Source organism: Rhinichthys klamathensis, unplaced genomic scaffold (assembly GCF_029890125.1).
Source record: "Rhinichthys klamathensis goyatoka isolate OS25496 unplaced genomic scaffold, OSU_Roscu_1.1 h1tg000027l_1, whole genome shotgun sequence".
Lineage (NCBI taxonomy): Eukaryota > Metazoa > Chordata > Actinopteri > Cypriniformes > Leuciscidae > Rhinichthys > Rhinichthys klamathensis.
This window is the reverse complement of record NW_026606577.1, coordinates 1409868-1436912: the sequence shown is the minus strand read 5'-3', so window position 1 is coordinate 1436912 and position 27045 is coordinate 1409868. Positions and strand designations below refer to the sequence as shown.

Below are 27045 nucleotides of genomic sequence, written 5' to 3'. Positions count from 1 at the left end.
TCACCACCACTAGCACACGGATCCCGCTAAACATGCCTGTGTCTTTGGTGCACTTCACCGCCTTCTTTCAGGGAGAGGACAAACTAGTTGAGCGTGGTGAAAACCACTTCATTTGTGGAGGGAAAATGTGTTATGCGGTGACGTCACATATGCGACGTGTAGTCTTTCTCGTTATGTCTATTCCACAACTGCTAGCCAAAGAATCATACAATATACTGTCAAACTCGTTACATGAGAAATTATATAAAAAATTCACAGACAAGACAACATATGTTCACATTCATGGCACAATTCAAATGGGATCAGAAAATAATTATTTTATCTCATTCACTTGCATTGACGCTTTTTCAACCTAGAGGTCCACTTGGAGTTTTACGGATGGGCGGGACTTACCAGCTCTATAGTGATTGGTTGATCAGAGACCAATGAGGGACCAGGCATTACTCATATTATAAAAACATAACATTTTATTGGTTTGAACCAAAAAACATGTGATTTCCATTCCAATGGCTGCAGGGCTGAAGGGGTTAATAGTGTCGGTGGGTAGTTTTGCATGTTTATCTTTAGTAGAGATGGGATTTATGGCTCTTTGAGGAGATCCGGATCTTTGCGATTCGTTCCTTTCAAAGAGCCGTTCAAAAGAACGGCTCTTTTGGCTCTTTTTAAATATTTAGTCAGTTTAAAGAAGCCAGCTTGGGGGAATCTCAGTTTATCCTGGAAATAATCACTGGGAGGAATGATGAGGTGAGATTTGTAGTCAATTAATTAAAACTCAGATATCACACACCAATATCTGAGTTTGAATTATTCTGAAATATTGATTATTACCTCATTTGTCATGTGTGGACTATATTCCATAGGGTTGCACAACATCCCTCTGCTTAGAAAGTGATATCACTATTTTGGATTTACCTTTAGTACAAAGTATGTGTATGTGTAAAGCTATGTTGACTTATGTTATTCATACAATACCACAAGAACTTTTTGATAAAAAACAAAAACTATTTAAAGTTGTAAATATATACTGTAGATACAATAACATGAACACAAAATGCAATGTAAATAAATACAAAGCAGTTCCTTTGTATTTATTTACAAAGGAACTTAGTGTTACTTTAGTGTTTTTTTTTTTTTTTTTTTTAACTGGAGTAACCATGTGACGGCATAAGTCATTGGCTCTGCTCCTACCCAATGACAGCACGTAGGGTTTTTTCCCACTGGAGTACTCACGTAAAGGATGCAAGCGCGTGCACAACTATCATCATGCTGTTAGGCAGTAGCACCCCTGCGCTGGGTGCGCCCCTTCCCCTATAACTGAGGAGCTAATTTGTGTGCATCTGTGTGAAACACGCATGAAAAAAGAACGACAGAAAGAACGGCTCCCCTCCAGCCGCGACTCGGCTCCCATCGTTCATGTTTATGAGCCGTTCAAAAGAATCGGTTCGTTCGCGAACGTCACAACTCTAATCTTTAGGGTCAGAAATTAACCATAAACACACCGAAAGTGACAAATCCTCCAGATACATGTCAATTCCTCTCCTTTTCTCTCGTTTGTGTTTAGTTAAAGTACCATCATGAAGGTAAAAAACGAAAAGTAACCATAGACTGTAAAAAATAACATGACGCGACGAACCAGCACGCTATTGGTCAGTTGATAATAGGCGCGTTCGGAGCTGGTCGCGTCGCGTCGCGGTGTCATGTTGAAGAACACCCGCCCATGACTGCTGATCTCCTCCTCTTCCAGGAAGTAAAAAAAGGCGTCAAATAAGGAGGAACAAGGGAAAACACGTCCTCCCCACATCTGTCTCTCTCCCTCATTAATGTGTTAAGCACATTAATGTTTTAGATTGTCGTGTAAAGCAGCTGTATGATGTCCATTAGAGCGCGAAACAGAGAGGTCTGCGCAGACTGCAGCTCGACCGGTAAGACAAACAAAACAAACACGAAACAAACGCAAACAGACAAGACTATGGGATCTTGCAGGGTTTTATTCAGACATATGTTTATAAACTGAATTTATTTGAGATTATTCTCAAGCCTTAACCAACAGAGTAAGTTAATAATACCAACGGATTACGCGGATACTGGTTTCTGAATAAAAGATAACGCGGTTAAAGGACAGTCCCGATATTCCCATTGTAAAATACCGCTAACTGATGATGGCCAGGCCCTCGTTTTTAAAAACTATTTTTTTTACATCCAGATCAACCAATAAACTGTAGTCAAATGTTTTACTTTGAGGTAAAGACGCATCTTTAATTCAAGCAGGGAAGACCTAACAAATATATACCATGGTAACCAAAGTTTCCAACGAAATCCCTAGTTTCTGTTATCATAACGGTTATTGTTATTTATTATAATAAAACACTGAACTTAAACCCCCCCCCTCCAAAAATGTCATAAAATGTAGTGATAGACCAATTTATGTTAAAAGCAGTGGCATTTAATGTTTCTAATCATTTTAGTCTATAAGGAAATAAGTGTTTATTCATTTATTTATTCCTAATTTTAGATATATTTTTTTTATTTTTTTACAGCCAATATCTACTCTACATTATTTTTATTTGTAAGTGTTCTGGTAATCAATATTCAGAACTGGTTATTTGTTTTGGTTGTATTAGTATATTTTGACACAAGAATAACTATATAAAAATAATTAATCTACAGCAAAAATACACTTTCGATATTATATTTAGGTATATAATATTTTGGATTTATCTGACTATTAAGTTTAAAATGCTGTTTGTTGTTGATCTGAAAATGAATGCTGTAAAAAAAAAAAAAAAAAAAAAAATTCTTGACAATGCATTAAATAAGTTACTATTCCTCCTTTGCTTCAATGACTTAAGTTCTGATGATCATGTTCTCCTGCATTATTTGAAAATGATCTTGAGAGCATCTTCATTCCATGAAAACTAGCACATCTGACCATTTTTACAAAGGAGTCACATGCTCAGCGTCAAGGCCCGTTCACACCAAGAACGATTAAAGAAAAACGATAAAGATATAGTTCTAAAAATCGTTCTCATTTGAAAGAATAGCAGAGTAAGCTATAACGATAATGGCACAGAGAAAGTGGAAGACAAGCACGCGCGTAGGATAAACCGAACGACATCATCCGCTGGTGTGGACACTAATAGTTTTCTTTAGTTATCGTTCTTGGTGTTAATGGGCCTTTATACATTTGTCATAGATTTGCCAAGTTTTTGAAAGTAGGTGGTTAAGGAGGAAGAATGTATAATGTCGAGATCTGCCTTTTGAGGGGAATTTGCAATACTTGAGTCACAAAGCTTTTCTTTTCTCTTTCTTAGATCCTCGTTGGGCCTCGATCAATCGAGGAGTTCTGATCTGCGATGAATGCTGCAGTATTCACCGAGGTCTGGGCCGCCACAGCTCTCAGGTCCGGCACCTGACCCAAACTTTGTGGCCCTCCTCACAGCTACAGGTGAAGACCCATTCTGCGTGCTCTAATGTGGAGCCGCTTTGCTTTGCATGTTTCCTGAGGTTCATTAAAAGGAAATGAGGCATTGTATCTCAGTTCCTCAAACAGAAATAGAATGTAGTGGTCTGCGTATTTTCTCTCTTCGGCCTCCTGTACCACACCGCAAGACAATGAGCATGTTTACATGTACACCAATACGCCAATAACTCCCAAAAATCTGGTTCTTGAATTAACCTCTTGTCCTGGTTTACATGCAAACCAATAACCTGGTAATTAGGGCTGCACGATTAATCGCAATTTCCATGTAATCGCACTTTAAACCGATTTGGCTTATCGCGATTTTGAAATCACAAAGGCTGATTGTTTTTTATGCGCAGCTTCTCATTGATGTACGGCTCTTAAACACTGCTCCATCTGAAAGCACTATAGCGTGCAACACGCGTCAAACATCTTTTAAAACATGAGAATCATTTATGAACCTCCTGTCCAACAAAAGACAACATTTAATAACATGCTTTACTCAAAACTAGACATGTGCCGGTATTCGGTAATGCGATAAATCGCGGTAATGAATATGCACGATATTGTTATCGTGGGCACTTCAAAATACCGTGAAAAATAATAGATTCGAATTTAGACTTTTAGAATGCGCATTAGCTTATTTTCCATCACCTGCTTAAACATTGTGTATATGCTGCGCAAAACACATGTGCACTCTGATGTAAACAATCCCCACATGTGTAAGCACTGTGTGCATGCGTGCAGTGCGCACTCTAGTCTAATGTAAACAATCCTCACATGGAGTAGAAGCATGGCGGAAGGAGGAACGCTGCCGACTTATCCCCCGCAGGGCTACCAACTCTCACGCATTCAGCTTGAGACTCAAGCGCCTTTCAGACAGGATGCGGAATACGCGCGGGGATGTTTTGTTGCTGCGTCGACCAAAGCACGCCGGGGTCAAAGTTCAAAATAGTTAAACTTTTTATTTGCAAAATAGCAAACCGCGTTGTATCTGAAGGGCAACGTTGAACCCAGCGGCCAGCGCCGTGCATTCCGCGTCCTGTCTAAAAGGCGCTTTAGGCCGGATTCACATATAGCGCCTAAAAACGCGTAGAAAACGCTGGGCTCGCCGCATTCTCCTTTTTCCAATGCGCTAGGGCGGTTGCGCTCCGGTTGGTTCTTGTCACGTGACCTACTGTGCGCTTATGGTGCGCTTGCGGCATTCTGAAAAGTTGAGATGTTTTTATCTCGATGCGGCGCGGACGCGCTTGGAAAAAACGAGCGCGTCGCACCGCGACCGCGTCGCTTCCATTATGAGCACGCATACCGCGCGCCTACATTTGAAATAACGAACTTGAACGCGCAAAAGACGCGATATGTGAGCAGGCCCTTACGCAATTGACACTTTTCACACGCAGAGAAAAATCGTGGAGCAAAGAGGACACTCACTGACACCGACAGACTAGACAGAGCAGGTTATATTTATATGAAAAAAAAAATCAGCTCTTAGGTTCTGTCCATTGTGACAGATCGTTGCGCCTTAGTTCAACTAAACCGATCATCTGTTACTTTTTATTTAAAGATACAGTACAACTTACCGTAAGGTACTGAAAATTCTGTTTAGTTACCATAAGTTTTGAAAATCACAATTACACTTTGTGATGAAAGTTGTTGTTTTTTTAGATACCCACAATCCATCTGTTTCTCTTGAGCAATTAAAATATCGCGATAATACCGTATACCGTGATAAAAGCTCAATCAATTAACCGAAGCATGAAAATTTGATACCGGCACATGTCTACTCAAAACTCACTTCACAACGACAGTTGAGCATCCTTCTGTGAGATGATGTGGCTTCTTACACAGAATAAAGCAGTCGTGTATTTATAAGTAATGTTAAATCAACAATCAAAGCGTTTCAATCTTCTGTTTATTCAGCTACAGCGATGATGCCTGATAGGTATTTCCTGGAATGATGTGCGTTATTGTACTTCTGCGGCGGGGAATAATATTTGGCGTGTCTGCGTGAGAGCGCCCTCTGGCGTTCAGATGAAGCAGCATTTACTACCGATCAGCCGCACTGCACTGACAAGCTGCGCATTAAATAATCACAGCCGCAGCCTTTGCCAAATCGCATGCGATTTCGTTGCAATTAATCGTGCAGCCTAACTGGTAATGCAAGTAAACCGTGTTTACATGACTTTGTAAAAAAATCTGATTATTGCCCAGTAGTGATGTCAAAACCTAATCATTAATGTATCTGTGTTTGGTTTAAGGATTGGTTTATGCTTTAAGGTAGCCTGGATGCTGCCCGAACCCCACCCACAACATTTTTTGGTCGGGAAGTTCGGTCTGGACTCGATCCATTGAGGAGTAATTATGATCGGTTCAGAAATCGTCGGGCCAATCAAATTGCCAGGGCGGGCTTTATACGATGATGGACAGATGATCTGCAGTTTCCCTGGTTTCCCTCAAAGATGACTGCAACTGGAGAATTGAGATGTATAGATTCCGCTATCGCGTCTGTTGTAAAAGAAATCGACAGCCCATTCATTTTTAAAAGACGAACAGAGAACTGCAATCGAGGCATTTGTCGATCGTAAAGATGTGATCCTTCCTACGGGATTCGGCAAAAGTTTAATTTATCAGCTGGCTCCGATGGTCCCTAAGAAGATGCGACGCAATGAAAACCCTGTGGTCGTTGTGGTTTCTCCTTTGGTCGCACTCATGGAGGACCAAGTAAAAGAAGCAACACTCATTATTTTACTACTTCTTCCAGCGTGCGTGCAGTTGAGTTCTGTTGACAACTATGCGTAGCTCAACATACGTCATTTACTGTGTTGCTCTGATTGGTTGTAGGTCTATCCAATTGAGTGCAGAGGTTTTTTTTTTCCTGGTTCGGTTAAGACACGCCTCATAATCAAAGCCCTATGGAGCAGTATCAGACCCACATTCTGACTAGAATATGAGCATGACGCAGTCAGGCTAGCTTTAAGGAATGTTCACCCAAAAATTAAAATTGTCATTGTTTACTCGCACTCAAGTTGTTCCAAACCTTTATGAATTTCTTTCTTCTGTTGAACACAAAATATTTTTTCATGTTCTTTTTTTTTTTTTTCATTGAAGTGTCTAGACACTGCTCATGTATCTTGCTGACGTTAGAGTGACAGGAACACCATTGCAGCGTTATATGCATCAGCGTGTTCCTTTCTTGTGTCAAGTGAAAGTTAAGGTGAAGTGTTTGGTGTTTATCCATAGATGGTGAAGTCCCTGTACAATAATGGAGCAAATTCAATCTGGGAACACAGCCTTCTGGATCCATCTTCCATCATGAGTGGAAAACGCAAAGCCAATCCTCAGGACAAAGTCCAGTGAGTCCCATATATCATGACATTTAGAGCCAAGCGAGTCTCTCAGCTTAAACATGCTCACTTAATCATTTACTTCTCTCTCAGCCCTAACAAAACAGATTTCATAAAGGCTAAATATCAAATGTTGGCGTTTGTTCATCGAATGCCATGTAGAGAAGATGATAGTGTCACTGCCAAAGACCTCAGCAAGGTAAGAATGTTACTTAATAAAAATGAATGAACTGGACTGGACAAGAAACCACAAAATAAACCATGAATTCACTCTCTTGTTTTTTTTTAGCAACTTCACTCTAGTGTGAGAACCGGCAATTTGGAAACGTGTCTGAGGCTGTTGTCGCTGGGAGCACAGGCTAACTTCTTCCATCCAGTAAGTTTCAAAGGCCATAAGGATATTGCTCAATTTTTTTAAGTTTATGTAATATAAAAAATAGTGATCTACTCATGATGTGCAAATTAAAGAACACAGACGCAGCTGGATCATTTCCATAATGACCAACACAATCTTCCAAGAGCAGTGCAAATTAGCATCTGGTTTAATTAAGATATGCTTTTTTTGGGTGGAAAATAATGGCGCAAATGAACAGTAAATTGACTAGCTCAAACCTTAGTAAATCACCTTGCCTGATTCATTTAAATTCTCTCCTCCCATAAATCTTGTGTCTGAAAGGGAAACAAATACAAATGCATATGCAATAAGGTCAGCCAGAAAAATAACTGTCCACGCCTTTTCAGCACTAACTTTTCACTGCGTGTCTTCAGTAAATCCTGACAGTAGTTTTTTAACGGCAAAAGAGGGTTTGCGCTGGAGCAAGCTGTTAGGAAATCGTCTCGGGTTATGACTATAACCCTTGTTCCCTGAGAAGGGAACGAGACACTGTGTCGAGAATCGACACTTTGGGGACGCTCCCTAAGCGTGCGCCTCTGAAGTATGAATGAAACTAATCCAATCCTGATTGGTGTTGCGTCGTGACGTAACATGTGACGGCATACCCGGAAGTATAAAAGTGACACTGTCACAACACACACTAGCCTCGCGATAAAGCAAGACGCTCCAAGGCCTCAAGGGGCGTGGCAGAACGACGCAGTGTCTCGTTCCCTTCTCAGGGAACAAGGGTTATAGTCATAACCCGAGACGTTCCCTTTCGAGGGAACTCTACACTGTGTCGAGAATCGACACTTTGGGGAACGAATGCCCACTAGGCCACGCACCGAATAGGCCTGTCCCGGAGTGAAACTGTTTAGGCACTCAGCAAGGACTGAGCACGTGTGTGCCAAGCGTACTAGGAAGGTGGAGACTGTGGAACCTAATAAAAGTATGTGGAGTAGCCCAACCGGCTGCCTCACAGATCTCATGTAGAGGAACTCCCGAAAGAAGGGCCCTAGAAGAAGCCACGCTTCTAGTTGAGTGAGCCCTCACGGCTAAAGGTGAAGGCAAATCGCGCACCTTGTAAGCCTCAGTAATAGCCTGAACAATCCAAAAACTAATAGTTTGCTTGGATGCCGGGAGCCCCTTCTTAGGTGACCCAAAACATACCAATAATTGGTCCGACCTTCTCCAAGAAGAGGACCTCTCAAGGTACACGCTCAAAGCTCTGACGGGGCAGAGCAAATTAAGCTTCTCTTCTTCTGCCGACACAGGAGGTGGAGGATGGAATGCCTGAAGAACTGTTGACCGAGCCGTATTCGATACTTTAGGCACGTAGCCCGGACTCGGGTGCAAAAAAGCTTTACTCTGCCAGGGGCAAACTCCAAGCAAGCTGGTGTACCAGGGCTTGGAGATCTCCCACCCTCTTAAGTGAGGTAATAGCCAAGAGAAATACCACTTTTAGCGTTAAGTCCTTAGGCGAAGCCGACTGCAAAGGTTCGAAGGGGGCCAGGGATAACCCTTCAAGAACTATTGCCAGGTCCCAGGCAGGAACCCTGGACCTGGTTGCCGGTCTCATCCTCCGAGTACCACGGAGAAAACGAATGACCAACTGGTGCCTCCCCAGAGGCCCATCACTCAAAGGCGCATGGAAAGCCGCAATGGCAGCCACGTACACCTTAAGTGTGGAAGGGGAGAGACCCGCAGAGAAACGATTTTGAAGAAACTCCAGAACTGAAGCCACTGGGCAGTTAACTGGATCTAACTCCTGTTCTCTACACCAAGTGGAAAAGACATTCCACTTGAGGCCATATAATCTCCTAGTAGACGGAGCCCTAGAGCTAAGTATGGTTTCAACCACTCCAGCTGATAGACTAGCATCTAGGTACTGAACCCCCTCAGAGGCCAAACCCACAGCTTCCACAGCTCTGGGTGAGGGTGGAAGACTGTGCCCTCCGCCTGAGACAACAGATCCCTCCTCAGAGGAATCTGCCATGGCGGAGCTATCAGGAGTGATATTATGTCTGAAAACCATACTCGGGTCGGCCACATTGGGCAACCAGAAGTAGACTGATGCCCTCTTGACGGACCCTCTCCAGGACTCCCGGAAGCAGAGCGATCGGGGGAAATGCGTACAGGCGAAGCCTCGGCCAGGCCTGTACCATGGCATCCAACGCCAGTGGGAGGGAGAACCAAGTGAGAGGGAGAACCAAGTGGACAGTGGGACGTCTCTCGAGACGCAAACAGATCCACTTCCAATGGTCCAAACCTCTCCCATACTGACTTCACCACATCAGGATGAAGTCTAAATTCTCCGGGCCCCAGCCCCTGCCTCGACAGGATGTCTGCTCCCTGATTCTGAACCCCCGGAATATACATTGCTCTGAAAGAGAGTATTTTCCCCTGGGACCAAAGAATGATCTGATGCGCCAGTCTGCACAGAGGGCGCGATCTGAGTCCCCCTTGTTGGTTCAGATAAGCTACCACAGACGTATTGTCTGATCGTACTAAGACATGGTAACTATTAATGTCTGGGAGGAAGCTCCTCAAAGCCCTGAACACAGCCATCATCTCTAGACAGTTTATGTGCCAAGAATGATGATGGTCCTACCACAGACCCCTGGCAAAGCGGCCGTCCATGACCGCGCCCCAACCAGTGAGGGAGGCGACTGTCGAAACGGTTTTCCGGCGACATGACGCTCCCAGCACTGGCCTGTGGGATAGGAACCAAGGTTTCTTCCAAATTACCAGAGAACGAAGGCATCTGCGCGTAACTGACTATACAGAACAGATTCCCCTTGAGGGAAAAACCCTTGGCTCTCAGCCACCACTGAAGGGGGCCTCATGTGTAGAAGGCCCAAATGTATAATGTTGAATGCCGCTATCATGAGGCCCAGCAGTTTTGAAACTGCTTTACAGTGATGGCCTGGCCTAGCTTTATCCCGGACACCATGGCCAGGATGGATTCGATACGAGCGGGAGACATACGTGCCTGCATTGTAACCGAATTCCATTTCATGCCCAGAAGAGCAGTCTTCTGAGCTGGTTCCAACACAGTGTTGAGTCTCAACCCCCGATTATAATCTTGACCAAGGACGACATCTCAATGCCGAACTGCCATTCCTCGAGACTGGGCCAATAAGAGCCAGTCGTCGAAGTAATTCAGTCCTGAAGCCTCAGTGGAGCCAGAGTCGCATCCATAAACCTACACATGAACATGCGGGAGAGAGTGCTAGGCCGAACGGAAGAACCCGATCTAAGAGAACCAGCCTCTCGAGACTGGCCTCTGGTGGTTTCCGAGCACCCTTCTCGACTGCCTGAAGTGGAAGACCGGCAGGCTGTAGTCGATACGGTTTTCGTAACCATAACCGATGGTGTTTTTTTTTTTTTTTTTTTTTTGAGGAAAAACGACGCATAGTGCGTTCGCTGGAAAATGATGCGGCCCGAAGCGTCATAGACGGCGGGCAATACACTTCGTTCCCGGGCCCCGCCGCAAGAACCACATCCGATCCAGCCTCTCGAGACTGGTCTCTGGTGGTTTCCGAGCACCCTTCTCGACTGCCTGAAGCGGAAGACCGGCAGGCTGTAGTCGATACGGTTTTCGTAACCATAACCGATGCTCGTTTTTTTGGGGGGTTTTTTGAGGAAAAACGACGCATAGTGCGTTCGCTGGAAAATGATGCGGCCCGAAGCGTCATAGACGGCGGGCAATACACATCGTTCCCGGGCCCCGCCGCAAGAACCACATCCGATCCAGCCTCTTGAGACTGGTCTCTGGTGGTTTCCGAGCACCCTTCTCGACTGCCTGAAGCGGAAGACCGGCAGGCTGTAGTCGATACTGTTTTCGTGACCATAACTGATGCTCGTCTTTAATTTTTCGAGGACAGACGACGCAGAGTGCGTTCCCTGGAAAATGATGCGGCCCAAAGCGTCATAGACGGCGGGCAATACACATCGTTTCCGGGCCCCGCTGCAAGAACAACATCGGTTGCCCTGCAACTGAGTGGACAGCCCCAACATTTAGATCTACCATGCCAAACCAGTCCTCGGATCTGATTTGGTTTCCGATAATGGAAATTGTAAGCCTTTTGAACCTGGATCTCCTCAAAGAACAAGTCAATAGCCTTAGATCTAAAATTGGCCTCAGTCCAACATCCTCCTTTGGAACTAAAAAGTACCGGCTGTAACATCTGGACTTTCTATCTGGTAGGGGAACACTCTCTATGGCCCCTTAACTCCAGTAGAGTCTGTACCTCTTGTTCAATAACCCGAGCCTGTTCTGGAACCCCTGCGGTCGGTACGACCCCAACAAAGCTGGGAGGTCGGTAACCGAACTGCAGTCCGTACCCATATTTAAAAATATTCAGGACCCATAGAGATAATTGGAAGGCGTTGCCATTCTACAAAATCTACTAAGGGAACCAGCCCCTTGGGACCGGCCTCGGGTGTTTCTCGAGCACTATTCTCGACTTCCTGAAGCAGATGACCGGCAGGAAAAAGTCTAGAAAAATTTTGTGATCATAGTCGATGCCCGGTTGCAAGCTCTTGGGGTGAACGCCACGGTGTGCGTTCGCTGGAAATCGATGTAGCCCGAAACGTTCAAAAACGGCGGGACAACATATATAGTTTTATAATATATATTTATTTTTATATATATATATATGTTTATTTTATTTATTTATTCATAAACCTGTCGACGATAGAAGTTACAGCGTCGGAGAACAGGCCAGAAGGTGATAGCGGAGCGTTCAGCAGAAAATATTTGTCTTACCTTTTTTATACCAGACAAATTAAGCCACTGATGTCTCTCAACCATCATAACTGCTACAATAAGCTATGGTACGTTTAGTGCCATTATACGCCTGTAAAATCGTCTTAGAGTACAGGTGAAAAAGAGTGGGGTGTTTTTTTTTTGTTTTTTTTTCAGGAGAGTTCTTATCTCTTTATTTGTAAGATTGGGGAAAAACAGTTAGCCCGGCGCTGAGGTTGTGACCTGTGCTGCAGGAAACGCTCATCAAGCTTGCTTTCACTTGCGTTCCTTGCTCATCATGTGGCCAGCTAATGTTAAGTCTGGCCACAGCACGAGTCACAACCTCTACCAGCTCCTCATAGCTTTGGCCGTGAACTGGCGCGCCCAAATCACGGTCATCCGCATCAATACTGAGCACATCCACTTCCTCGGAAGCAGAGAGCTCAAGCATTGGGACCTGATCGTGTGCAGGAGAAGCCGCGATGCGGGCTCCTGTACCATTCTCAGGGGCTACGGGATCCTCAGACGAAGAATGAGAAAGTGCCGCAGCAGTCTCATTCTCATCTGTAAGATCCCGCTGCGAACCCCGCGATCTCAATCGTCGCGCCGCCTCAACGGACGCGGGACCAGAACCGTGGGGAACGCGAGCCTGACCGTGCTCATCAAAGCACGCCAGCCGGGAGCGCAGCACTCTAATAGGAAGTGCTTCACAGTCTGCACAAACAGCTCCCTCAATAGCTGCCTGTGCATGCTGTGCTCCCAAACAATTCACACACAAAGCATGTGTGTCCCCACCCGTAATAAAACGAGGGCAAGGATGCACACATCTTTTAAATTGTTCGCTGGCCATTCTGATCAACTGATTGACAAACAACACCAAATAAGACAGACAGTTTCAACACAGAGCGCTTGCTGAAGAGCGAAAGCTGGTGTGTGTTGTGACAGTGTCACTTTTATACTTCCGGGTATGCCGTCACATGTTACGTCACGACGTAACACCAATCAGGATTGGATTAGTTTCATTCATACTTCAGAGGTGCACGCTTAGGGAGCGTCCCCAAAGTGTCGATTCTCGACGCAGTGTAGAGTTCCCTCGAAAGGGAACTGGCCCACTGATATCAGAACTCAATTTTGACAAAATATGTAAATACTGTGTTTTGTATGGCAGTATAGGTGGATATCATTATTTAGCTTTCTTTGCTATTTATTCCATGCGCACCATAGCAGGGGTTAATCTTTATTGTCCCTGACTGAATTACTCTAATGAATGTCATTTTGTTTTCTTCAGGAGAAAGGAAATACTCCATTACATGTGGCAGCTAAAGCAGGCCAGCTGCTACAGGCAGAGCTGCTTACTGTTTATGGAGCCGATCCCGGAGCACAAGACAGTTCTGGGAAGACTCCTGTTGACTACGCCAGGTGAGAGAGATGCAGATTTGAGGGATCAGTCCAAAGATTAATCATTTTCAGTGATGTTTTATGTTCTGTAATCTGTTATGTCTCACTATAGGCAGGCAGGACACCAGGAACTCACAGACAGACTGGTGGAGATCCAGTTTGAGCTGACAGACAGACTAGCATTCTATCTGTGCGGAAGAAAGCCAGGTCAGTCATCAGTATCTCTGTAATGACAGCACAGCATGTACCTCAAAGATTTGAGATCCTGGAAAGAAAATGGCTTCTTGTTTTCCTCAGATCATAAAAGCGGGCAACACTTTATAATTCCTCAGATAGCAGACAGGTAGGATAAGCTCTCTTTTAGATCATGCCTGTAGTTTATTAAAATACTTAATTGCATAATTTGTTTTCGTTGCTGGCTTCAAATGGATAAGAAATGTGTAAGTATGGAAATGGCACTTGCTTTTTTTCCTAGAGTAAGTTAGGATCAGATGATAATGGCTCTCTTTTATTTTACATACAGCAGTCTTGACTTGTCAGAACTGGCCAAAGCAGCAAAGAAGAAGCTTCAGTCTGTAAGTCGTACAGTAGTTTACTGTTTTTGTAAAGCTGGTGGGGTTGCTCATTACATTTTTATTCCAACACCTATTTTGACACTTAAAATTAACTGTATACAGTAAAATAACCTTGCTGTGGTGCTTTCAGCTCAGTAATCATCAGTTTGAAGAACTAGCCATGGATGTGTACGATGAAGTTGACAGAAGGGAAACGGATGCAGGTTAGAGAACCGTAATAGCCTGATATCTGTCCGTTTTTCTCTAAAAGTACAAATTCTGATTGTATCCTAACATTTTGAATGGTGTCATTCTTTTGCTATTGTAGTCTGGCTTGCCACGCAGAACCACAGCACCTTGGTAACTGACACCACGGTGGTACCTTTCCTCCCTGTCAACCCTGAATATTCTTCCACTAGGAATCAGGTACGTTGACACAGATGCGCACACTCTTTTTTTAAAATGATTGAGTTGATTTGATCATGTTTGAGTTTTCCTCTGTTTGTGGTATTTATGTTGCAGGGGCGCCAGAAACTCGCAAGGTTCAATGCACATGAGTTTGCCACACTGGTTATTGATATTTTAACTGATGCCAAACGCCGTCAGCAAGGAAATTCTCCTGATAATGTCAAAGGTGATGAAAGGTCTTGGGTTTGTCATGAACTGTATGATGCATAAAGTTCAACTTCCACCCTTTGTTTGTTTCTTCCCAGATAATGTGGAGTTAATTCTGAAGGACATTGGGAACCGTCATGGCAGTGAAAGTCCTGAGATGGACCAGCCTGATTATGACAGTGTAGCATCAGATGAGGATACTGAGCAAGAACCAACATCTGGAAAAGACGAGAGGACCAAGGTAAATTGTTGAGTTTCTCTGGGTGCGTAATAGTAATATTGTCCCAGGAATAATTGCTAATAACAATATTATTGTAATTTTAAGACAATTTTATGCCACTAAAATTGGTAAAATAACAGCATAATAATGCAAGTACATACTTTCAAATAACAGAGGACTTTTGATTCTTAAGAATATTTGGATACTAAAAACAAATTATATCCTAAATAAATAAAACTTTTGCAAAGTAACAAAAAGCAGAAAAAAACATGTTTGACAATGTCAGACTTTTAAAGTACATAACAAAAAGGCACTTGTGTGGAGATTTTCCATCTACAGATTTTTCCCAGACCTTCTTTTTTCAGCACACTATTGCTGAAAAACACAAACCCTATTTAGCAGCCCAATGTCCATATGAACAAAAGCACAAATGTCTCAACAGGAAACTAGTATTTTTCTAGAGACATGTTTTTTAAAAGTTGAACTTCTTTTAACTTGAGCGCTGTGTGTTTATAAAGCCACGTTGCGTACGGGTGCAATGTTTAAACGCGTCTGCCTAGCGCACGTTTACATAGAAAAACAATGCACCTGTCAGTGTCTGCTCTGTGTGTGAGGAGGAGCTGCCTAAGCATCGCTTTCACCTAAGAAAGCTGATAAGATGACAGAGGCAGAGCGATCGGCTAAAATTTTGGCAGGGTTCCCATGCTTCTTGAAAGTACTTGGATTTCAGACGCATGGATTCAAGAACTGGAAAGTATGTGAAAACAAACATAGGTCCTTAAAGTAACACTATGTAGTTTTTCAACCTTCATAATATATTTCCAAGACCCTTGTGATGGTACATCGACTTACAATAAGTTAAATGACACGTCTGCCATAGCCTGACGTGGTCTGTATCGCTTTTACTGGCACTATGTAACTTCGGGTTTCGGGTAGGAACCCGTGCACAAAAAGAACTACAAAATTCGACTGCTTTACGGCATACGTCACTTCCCCCACCACTTCCTCAAATTGTCTGTGGCCATTGCAGACATCCCAAGTCTCCCGGGAGTCTCCTGCGTCTCCCTGATGCCCGCAAATTAGTTCAGATCTGCCGGAATCTAGAGCGCGCATGCGAGACAGAACATACTGCGCGCATAACATACATAGCGCGAGCACGGCAGAGAGAGAGAGAGAGCGAGAGACCTTGCGAGTGTGCCTCACGAAAGCTAGTCAACCCGCCACCAGCCGCACCCCCCCTCCCGTCAACAATCCAGTCACCAAGATATACCTCCCTGAAATGACTTCTTGCAGGTTGGGATGTCTGCCATTGTTGATTGCAAAGCCGGTGCTGGATAAACAGCGAGCGTGCGCGTGCGACAGTCGGCTGCGGAAGGCTAAATTATTTACGACAGCAGTAATGGACAATTCTGCTTCCAACCTGTAGGGCGACCGCTGAGGAAAAATCACATGGTGTTGCTTTAAAAGTGTTTGAATTAAACATGTACTAAAATTTTTATAGAGTAGCGTGGTGCTGCCAAAGCCAGAGTGAAACAGCGCTACTGATTGGGGGAAAGCAGGAAAACCTGAACAGCGCGAGTGCATGGATCCTGATCGCTTGCAGGCAGCCCTGCGTGTTAATTTCCTTTTACTAGCTCAGTATCAGGGAAGTCCAAAATCTATGCTTGGCTCAGTGTTGAACAACATAAAAATTGGTTAATCAAAGTTCCAAAGAATAATGCATTGCTTAATAAAGTAGAGTTTATAAACGCAGCGCTGCTTTGTGTACAGCGCAAGTAACTGGGTAAACTAATATATTTATACTGTCAATACTTAAAAGTGAGAGTTCACCCAAAAATGAAAATTAGCCCATGATTTACCATTATTAACCCTCTGGGGACCAAGGTGTTTTTGGGGTCCTTGAGATGTTTTGACATGCCCTGACAATTGTGCTTTTTTCAGTTGCTTATAAACATATTAATGGCACAGGTGAAATTACACTCTATTTAGCACAAACAGGGCTACCATAATATGTGAGCAACATGTATGTACATGTTTGTATTTTTGAGAGAATATTGTTTATGCATGTTTATTGATAAAACTAAAAATTAAAGTTTCTGAAATAAGGCCACAAAACACATACTAAATATGTGTCCACAAGACTTTTGACTAATGGAAGTTTTGGCCTAGAGTATTTGCTTCAAAATGATCTGAAAATCGTCCTTTCTTATCATTCACATAACACCATAGATTGCTTTAAATTGTGAAAAACATTTTTTTGTTTGAAAGGCAATATGCGAATGGGCGTGAACGGCCCAACCCCCTCGTGAATAATTAGGTGATTCTCACCAGAGAAGACAAAGATGCATTCATTTCATTCAGGTGTGTCACAAGAATGAATGCAAGGAAAATATATATACATATATATACACACACACAGACATATACACTCACCGGCCACTTTATTAGGTACCCCATGCTAGTAACGGGTTGGACCCCCTTTTGCCTTCAGAACTGCCTCAATTCTTCGTGGCATAGATTCAACAAGGTGCTGGAAGCATTCCTCAGGGAGTTTGGTCCATATTGACATGATGGCATCACACAGTTGCCGCAGATTTGTCGGCTGCACATCCATGATGCGAATCTCCCGTTCCACCACATCCCAAAGATACTCTATTGGGTTGAGATCTGGTGACTGTGGAGGCCATTTTAGTACAGTGAACTCATTGTCATGTTCAAGAAACCAATTTGAAATGATTAGAGCTTTGTGACATGGTGGAAGTAGCCATCAGAGGATGGGTACATGGTGGCTATAAAGGGATGGACATGGTCAGAAACAATGCTCAGGTAGGCCGTGGCATTTAAACGATGCCCAATTGGCACTAAGGGGCCTAAAGTGTGCCAGGAAAACATCCCCCACACCATTACACCACCACCACCAGCCTGCACAGTGGTAACAAGGCATGATGGTTCCATGTTCTCATTCTGTTTACGCCAAATTCTGACTCTAACATCTGAATGTCTCAACAGAAATCGAGACTCATCAGACCAGGCAACATTTTTCCAGTCTTCAACTGTTAAATTTTGGTGAGCTCTTGCAAATTGTAGCCTCTTTTTCCTATTTGTAGTGGAGATGAGTGGTACCCGGTGGAGTCTTCTGCTGTTGTAGCCCATCCGCCTCAAGGTTGTGCGTGTTGTGGCTTCACAAATGCTTTGCTGCATACCTCGGTTGTAACGAGTGGTTATTTCAGTCACTGTTGCCCTTCTATCAGCTCGAACCAGTCTGGCCATTCTCCTCTGACCTCTGGCATCAACAAGGCATTTCCGCCCACAGAACTGCCGCTCACTGGATGTTTTTTCTTTTTCGGACCATTCTCTGTAAACCCTAGAGATGGTTGTGCGTGAAAATCCCAGTAGATTAGCAGTTTCTGAAATACTCAGACCAGCCCTTCTGGCACCAACAATCATGCCACGTTCAAAGTCACTCAAATCAACTTTCTTCCCCATACTGATGCTCGGTTTGAACTGCAGGAGATTGTCTTGACCATGTCTACATGCCTAAATGCACTGAGTTGCCGCCATGTGATTGGCTGCTTAGAAATTAAGTGTTAACGAGCAGTTGGACAGGTGTACCTAATAAAGTGGCCGGTGAGTGTATATATATATATATATATAAATAATCAAAATATAAATGAAAGTCAAAAGCACATTTTTAGTCATACCTGGAAACAAATCCTGTTCAAATAGGTTATATGGGCCATTCAATAGAATTGGTTCAAAGTTAGAGTTGGAAACATCTTGAAAAGAAAATTGTCTTTTTCCATAAATCTCTTAAAAAGTATTATTTTTTAAAGTATGCCAATACATTTATTATACATATTTCAAAGTTAAGGATTTATTATTTTGATATAGCCTAGCTGGAACAAACACTAAAACAGTTGATAAGTTTATTTTTGACAAAACATACTATATATTTAACATATGAGCAGAAACTGCTAACAAAAGCTTATTTGATGTCTATTGTAGAGTTAAAACTTTATAATCTATCCTAAACTAGTCACACACACACACACACAGAAACATGATTCAAATTTAAACAGTAGGATATTTTTGCGTTTACAAACACTAACGTTATTATATATCGCGATTAGAACAAACCACAAGAATAAAACACTTAGTTCAGCTCGCTCCTCGAAGTGAAAATAAACCAGCACTTGTTCTGAGGTAGGTAAATGGCCCAGGATTATTCCTCACAGCCGCGCAAGACGACAGTACATTAATCTGACTAAATATAGTGTGAGAGTTTGTACAGAGTTTGTGTGGGCGTTTACACGCCTCAATGTGTTGCTTCAGATCATTAGCGTTTGAATATCGCGCGCTCTCCGTGGGCGTGTCACATTAGCGGAATAATGAGATGCGAGAACAATGAGAACGGCTGACACATCTCTCTTTTTATATAGATAACATAAACAGGGAATCTTAATTTAGTTTTAAATTAGATAATTAAAAGTACAAACTTAAATGATCATAAACATATATTGCTCATGTCTGGGTGAATAGTATTGTCTGAGTTTTGTTTAAGTTTAAGAGACGTGCTCCAGAAAAAAAGTTCACGGACACAGAGAGGCAGAACGCACACCCTGTTTATTTTCTTTACTTTACAAAAGCACAATATTTTTTCGATTGTAGGTGGGCACATAAAAAAGTAGACATTTAACAGTTTTTTTTATATGTTTCATAACTCTGTATGACCAGAAATGATGGAGTAGTTTAAGTCTATTTTTCTGCTATGTGAAAAAAATCTGCCAAAACGCACGGGTGCGTTCTTGGTCCCCAGAGGGTTAAACTGCTCCATGCGTCTCCGGGGGTTAATAAAGGCCTTCTGAAGTAAAGCGTTTGTGTAAAAAAAAAAAAAAATCCATATTTAAAACTTTATCTACTAAAACAACTAGCTTAAAAAAAAAGAGTAACCCTTGAACTTGACGCACAACGCAATGATGAAAGCGGTTGCCCAGCCCTGTTTGTTTGAAAGGGGTGCTTATCAATATCTCTCCTCGTCTCCTCTCTCCTCCGTCCTCCATCCTATGACCCGGAAACCGATCGAGCTCAGCCATCTTGAAGGACATCTCAATTCTCTAATTGCACCGTAAGGAGGCGAGGATCGTGGAGTGAGGAGGCTTCCAGAGGAGCTATGAGCGAGGATGCACAGGTGTACCCTATGCGGAAGTGTTTTATCGACTAAACGTGACGCACGTATATATTCTCCTCCCCCTTCACAACGGTCACAATAATTTTAATTTATACTTTACCTTTGCAGTTTATATAAACCACAAATCGCGCATATTTCAACAGGGTATCTTGCTATATTATTTATTACGAATTTCTTAAATAATCAAACTTCAACAACATAAGGGCAGATCCTTTGAGCGCAGCTGACGACACTATGAAGTGATGCTCGAGTGATCAAGTATTCCAATGTATAAAAAAGCTTTCGTTCGATTCCTCCGTCCTCATTTTGTTTCCTTGCAGCCTTCCCTCGCATCCTACAGGGGGTGGAGCTGAGACGCGAGGGAAGGAAACGAGGATGCACAAATAAGAATTGAGAAGCACCCCGAGAGAGGCGTCAATTGCCGTCATTACGTTGTGCGTCAAGTTCAAGGATTACTCTTTTTGCGTAAATCGATGCGTATGGCCGTCTGCCAGAAGCAAGTTATTTTAGTCGATAAAGTTTGAAATATGGACATTTTTCTTACAATTACGCATCGCTTCACTTCAGAAGGCCTTTATTAACCCCCGGAGACGCGTGGAGCACTTTAATAATGAATAGATGGACTTCCAAAGACATACAGCCATTCACTGCCATTATGAAGCTTGGAAGAGCCAGGACAGTTTTTAATAGAACTCCCAATTGTATTCGTCTGAAAGAAGAATGTCATATGCACCTAGGATGGGTTCAGTGTGAGTAAATCATCATGGGGTAATTTTCGTTTTTGAGGAAAAAAGTACGGTGTTGTCTCCTATGCCCACAAGAGGGCGCAAGCGAGCGCAATAAGCAAATATAAACTAAATCTTTTATTGAAATGAAATGACATTCACTTTTTAAAGTGTATTATCTTTTGAAACAATTGTTCTTAAATAAAATATAATTTAAATTAGGGAACAAAAGTGCATAAAACTGTGTAAGTGCATCAGAAACCTGAGAAAACACGCTTCAACAGAGAGCGTAATGCACTACATGAACATAAAATAGCAAACTGCCATTCAGAAACAATCTACTTCTACTCACTACACATCTACATATTGTTCGTCAAAAACACCAGACGGTCAACTTGATCTCTTTTTGTTGACGATGTTTTCAGATGATGAAAAAACACGCTCAGCTCTGACCTATGTATGTTCAAGTATGTCGTTGCACGATTTTTGCCACCAACTGAGAGGGTTTTCATAATTTTTCAAATTAACAATGCAGCCGCATCGCGCTGTATGCTGGATAAGCTAACAAAAACAAACTGTGCCAGTTAGGTCATCATCATGTCTTGTGCGCCTCTTGACACAAAAAAAATTAGAATGCACGGTTTTTGCATTCGAATGTGCAGGTTTTTTTATTTATTCTACGGATATTTCATATTTTATTTGACAGCCCTAGTTATCTAGAGTATATATTAGGGCTGTCAGTTAAACGCGTTATTAACGCAAACCCATTTTAACGCGATTAATTTTTTTATCGCGAGATTAACGGTCTTTTTGGCCTAGAAAACTTTGTAGTTTTTTTTTTCACATGATTTTACAACAGGACGCGGCATGCGCTGCGCTATAAAACTCATTGATTTCAATGGCTAGTGCCGCGCAAGGACGTTTTGTTGCTTTGTCAACCAAAGCGCAAGAGCAGCGGCGCGCACACCGCGGTCAAAATTCGAAATAGTTCAACTTTTGCTGCTGTGACGATTATCAGCGCGGCCAATAGAAACTTTTTGGCATCCAAAAAGTTTTGAAAACTGGCGTAGCGCCGCGCATTCCGCGTCCTGCCTGAAAGCACCGGTTCTAGCTAGACCGGATACACACTTGTTGCGAGCCGGCCAAATAGTAGGTTAACGACGTTACGTTTTGAGTGGATGATGAGCGCGAGATGCCGAAAAGGATGCAATAAGATTCTGAATTAAAAAAGTTTACTTTTAAAAAGTTGCCAAATGGTCCCATTGACAAAACCAAAGTGATCTGTGTGTTTTGTCGTTGTGAACTGAGCTATCATCGCAGCACGTCCAGTCTGAAACACCACTTGATGGCCAAGCACACACACACTGCTGATGCGAATTCTCCACCCCCTCGTCAGTATTTCTTTCACCCTTTTATTGATGGACAGTGTTACATTGTGTGAGAGATTATTTGCTCCAAGTGAGAATGTTTTAGTGTGAAATTGAACACAGTATTGTCAATGTTGTTTTCAATAAAACACATTTGCACAAAGCAAGCCGATCCACTTTTTCATGTTGATAAGAGCATTAAAATTAGAAAAAATAATGGGACAAAAAGAAATCAAGAGACATTTAGAATAGATAAAAATGTGTGATTAATCGCGAGTTAACTATGACATTAATGCGATTAATCGCGATTAAATATTTTAATCGTTTGACAGCACTAGTATATATGTATTGTATATATGTATATATATATATATATATATATATATGTATTTGAAATTTTGAATGAGGTCACCTCCATATATGGTGTGATAAGTCAATATAGTAATTATGACAACAGGTCTACGTAATAGTGTGTGGGATCAAAAATAACTGTGATCTTTCTTATCAGAGCTCAGAGTCCTCAGACTTGTCGGACAGCCCGATCACCGTTCAGGAGTTCATGGAAGTGAAAAGTGCCCTCAATGCCTCTGAAGCAAAGATCCAGCAGCTCCTCAAGGTCAACTGCCATCTTAGTGAGGAGTTGAGACTCATGCAAAGCAAGGTAAGAGGTCAGATCGCAGTCCCACACTCCATCACTGCTGTAGCTGAAAGTGTCTGACTCCGCTTAGTGTCTTCATTTCAGTTAAACTCCCTCCAGAATGAGAACAGCACTCTGAAATGGCAAACTCCAAACAGTTTGGCAAGGTCGCAGGACCTCCCGCAGAGGGCACCCCCACGCGGCTGTAGGGCCATGTCGATGTACGAGACTGGTTCAGGTCCGAGGCAGTACCACCCTAGAGGAGAGACCGTCCACCCTGACACAACTCTGACTCTTCAACCACTGCCATCTAATGTAAGTACAAACCGAACCAAAGCCAGAGTTGGTTTTGGTGCTCCCGTTTCATTATTTCCTTTGGTTTTAACTCAGTTGGTAACCCAGTGAATCATCACTTCAGGTATGATTTGATAACCCCTCTTCTTTTTTTGTGCATTCATAATAAAAAAAAATCCCTCAAAACATAATCTGAACCCTTTCTAGATTGGGAAGGGTCCCTCGGTGACTGCCTTCTCCTCCCTTCCCACGTTCCCCTCAACTCTGTCCTGGTCCTGGGATGAGATAACCAAAAGGGTGAAGTACCTGCTCAGTGAACAGGCTGTTGGAAGGGCTTATCTTCTACCTGTCCCCCATTCACTCAGTGCATGAATCAGATCTGTCCAACCAATGGACAACGTGTTCCTCAGCTGGATTACTAACTTTAAACCGTACACACAGCGAGAGACGCCAGGCATTAACATTACTCACCACTCTGCTTGATCTGTGAAGCAGTCACTGGCTCTCTGATATCTCAGACCTGAAACATACTCTATGCAAGTACGTGAATGCAAACGCTTCTAGCTACACAAGTTTGATGCCGGCCATCGTTTGAAATGTATCAGAATGCAATCCATGCTTTTTTGTGCAGATGCTTTTATCCAAAGTGACTTCGATTGCATTGAAGTTATACATTTTATCAGTTCATGCATGCCCTGAGAATTGAACCCATGACATTGGCGCTGCTGTTCGAGAAACAGTTTGAGTGAGTTAAATTTAGTTTAACATCTTTATAGATATAGCTACCTGAATAACAATGCAGGGCAGATGTTTGAAGGTAACTCTATCGCCCCCTTGAGTCTCGAGGGTTTGTTACTGCATTGTTAATGAGAGAACACGTTAAGTATTTACAACGTGTTGGCCAAGCGTCTGCATTTGACTGCTAGCGCAAAGTATGTTTCTGGCCTTACTTTACAGCTCTGTTATGCTGATGTTTTGATTCTACACCAAAAGCATGATTGTTTGCTGTCTCTTCAAGCTTTGAGTAAGCACCAGTTGTCAGTAACAGGTTGCATCCCTTGTTTAAGCAGAAAGCTCACTGTGACTCTACTCCTGTTACAGGGATCCACCTTGGATGCCCAGAGCGGCATGCCAGAAAGTGACTATGAAAATGCACTGAACCACATTGAGATGGATGAATCCGGGTTTGTCTTTTCACCTTTTGTTGTTTAAAAAAAAACAAAAAAAAAACCACAACTTTTGAATGTATTTATTTTTTACCGGTGAATGCTTTCCACCTTCCCCACAGGTCAACACTGAGTAACTTCTCCAGGGCGAGTGGTTGGCTGGGTGACGGTACAGTGCCACAATCAGAAAACCTGTCTGAGAGCGAGTGTGATTCGACTCTACCGTGCACAGAGGACGTCATCAGCAAAACAGAGCTGATCACTAAGAACATCCAGGAATTACTCAGAGCTGCACAGGAAAATAAACATGAGGGGTAAGAAAATGTGTCTGGCCTTCGTGTGGTGACAGCCTGGGTAGGTTTAGTGGTATGAAAGGGGTGAAAGGACCCATTCTCCAGTCGGAGACTTCAGTGGCTCAGCCCTGGTGACACAGTGTCTCTTTTGTCTGTTAAGCAAGTGATGGAATTGTGTCAACACAGCTGGGATATAACAACACATGGCCATGTTGGAAGGATACGTGTAGATCCACAAATGGCTTATGTTTTGTCTTTTGTGCTGAGTTTACTGCATGCAGTATGTTCAGGATTCACATAAGTATCAGGAACGGTCATTTGAATCCAATATTCTGAACACTGGGAGCCTTTGTTGTTCAACTTGCGCTGGCATTCGGTCTCAGGTCTGTGATGATCATTATGCAGTCATGGGAGAACGATACCATAGGTTAGCATTTCACTCACCCAGATCTGCTCTTTAGCTGTCCTTTCACAGTGCAAAACAAGTCACATGTGGTTGCTGTGGTTTGGGGAGTTTTTTTTTTTTTTTTTACCATCATGAACCGTAATTATCAAAAAAGGCTTTTCATACCCGTGTTTTAATCCTGTATTTGTAAATAAAAAGGATATTTAATGTTTTCTTTATTTGAGGCTGAATTGGGTCATAGTGTGTCCAAAGCTTTTGTGTGGATGACTGGAGCCATATCAGAATCAGAAAAGTATTTTTGCACATACAAGGAATTTGTTTTGGTGACAGAAGAAGCTTCCAGTACGAGACAACAACAGTACACAGATTGTAAAATAAATAAAAATAAAAAAATAATAAAGATATATGAATAAGATACACATGTATATATATATATAAATAAACAGGAAAATATTTTTTTATGTACAGCAGAGTAGAATATTGGTGTTCTACTTCCGCAATTTTTTATATTAAAATTTAGTATTTTAATCATAATAATTTTAAATGCCAATTAATCTAATCAGAGAATAAAAAAATGCATTTTCCATTGTCTTTTTTTGTCCAAGTTTTGTCCTGTGTTCGGAGAGAATTCTTGTAGCAGTGACAGAAATGGCTACATTATTCCCTAAGGTAAGCCTTGAGCCAATAAGGAAACTTTGCCATAGTGGAGAATATATCCTTATTTATTGTCTCTGCATCCACACCAAGCACTAAAGAGTTAATACGGCTCTGACATTGTCTCCCATCACAGAGGCCGTCCTCCGAGACCGTTCGCGGATCCTTACGGCTCTTGACCTCCAGTGCCAGCCGTCTGCAGGGCGAATGTCAAAAGGTCACACCGCACGATTCCCAGCAAGTTATTCAGTGTGCCTACGACATTGCCAAGGCGGCCAAACAGCTAGTTACTGTGACTACCAAAGACAGTAACTGAGTTACAGTACGAGTAGCTGAGCGCCTTTCACCATGTACACTTTGCTATTATCTTGTCCAGTATTATTGATCAAAGTTTTTTTTTTTTTTTTTTACGTTTACTCTAACATAACTTTCGGGGCACTAAGCCTTGATAATCAGCAGCCTGATTTGTATTATTTTTTTCCTAGCTTTACTGTGCCGTTTTATAATGTAAACTAAAATTTGTTTTGCTTCCCTTGGTGCTAATTAAGTGATTTGTCATATCTGTATTGCTTGTTTGTGGATAAACAGAACATGGCCTTTACTCATTTCCTACCTGCACATTTCAAATATACCATGTACGAAGTTTAAGTGAGACACAACTGAAAATCATAAATGGCTATTATTGCTGAAATTCAGCTGGCGTAGTAAGTATTTCTGTCTTGAAAACCAGCTCACTCAAAATGTGACCGTGATGTAGATGTCAGGACACACAATGCCTCATTTCTTGTGCAATAAATACCTTTAGTCTTGCTGCAAAATCCTACCTTACCCGTCCTGGTGTTGCCATTGTATTAAGTAATTCAGAGTGTATAGTCTTATTATGGAGTGCTTTAGTATGTGAGCTGTTATACCTCATTTGTGTGTATGCTTGGGTGTCTTAAATATAGTCCCTCACACATGCAGACACATCACCCTCTGCTTATGATTTTAAAATGTCATGTTTATTTTCGCCATAAATAGTTTTCATTCATTTGTGCCTAATCGTTATCCAGTTCAAATTATTGTCCCTTTGAATTTCTTTCAAGATGCAGTCTTTGCAGCTTAATCCCAGGCATGTTTGCACGTTTTCATTCGTCCAGGGCATCAGAATGTCAGCGTTTATTCATAGGCAACTGTAAAACGAAATCCTTTTACTATGAATTCACTTTGTCTGATGTTTTAGGGATGCTCTTGTGTGTCCAAAGGATGTGTTCCTGTGCTGCCTTGTCAGAAATACTACAAATAACACACACAATTGCCTAACGGCCACCAGCTGCTGTGTTAGTGATTCCGGTATTATGTGGTATCGCTTTGTATTATTCAGTACATCATTATATTTATATACAAGTTATATATGTAAGCTGCTGGTTGTCAGTTATGTATGCAACTAATCTGGTGCGAGTTTGTCCTATTTCCTGCTCCAGTAGCTGGTGGATGTGTACACATGCACTTACCTACTCAATTTGGAAGGACACATCGGCCTTCATATGGGATATGCATCATGCAGTTGATGCTGCTTCACAGTCTTGTTACTAAATATAATAAATTTTAATTGTACTCAA

At 42.4% G+C, this 27045-nt stretch overlaps 1 protein-coding gene across 2 annotated transcripts; it reads left to right on the top strand.

Moving 5' to 3' along the window:
• Nucleotides 1-1722: 1722 nt before the first annotated feature.
• On the top strand, nucleotides 1723-27045 carry git2b (G protein-coupled receptor kinase interacting ArfGAP 2b). Of its 2 annotated transcripts, XM_056244033.1 has the most exons (20): nucleotides 1723-1922; nucleotides 3312-3445; nucleotides 6701-6813; nucleotides 6898-7003; nucleotides 7094-7180; nucleotides 13216-13346; nucleotides 13438-13532; nucleotides 13623-13668; nucleotides 13849-13900; nucleotides 14031-14103; nucleotides 14208-14305; nucleotides 14402-14513; nucleotides 14593-14735; nucleotides 22503-22655; nucleotides 22737-22946; nucleotides 23133-23222; nucleotides 24027-24109; nucleotides 24214-24405; nucleotides 25396-25459; nucleotides 25581-27045. In XM_056244033.1, exons 1-20 carry the CDS (start codon nucleotides 1868-1870, stop codon nucleotides 25758-25760), a joined length of 2217 nt encoding a protein of 738 aa, XP_056100008.1. In that variant the 5' UTR covers nucleotides 1723-1867; the 3' UTR covers nucleotides 25761-27045. The 2 variants fall into 2 exon arrangements, with proteins under 2 accessions (XP_056100008.1, XP_056100017.1); XM_056244042.1 differs by lacking the exon at nucleotides 23133-23222.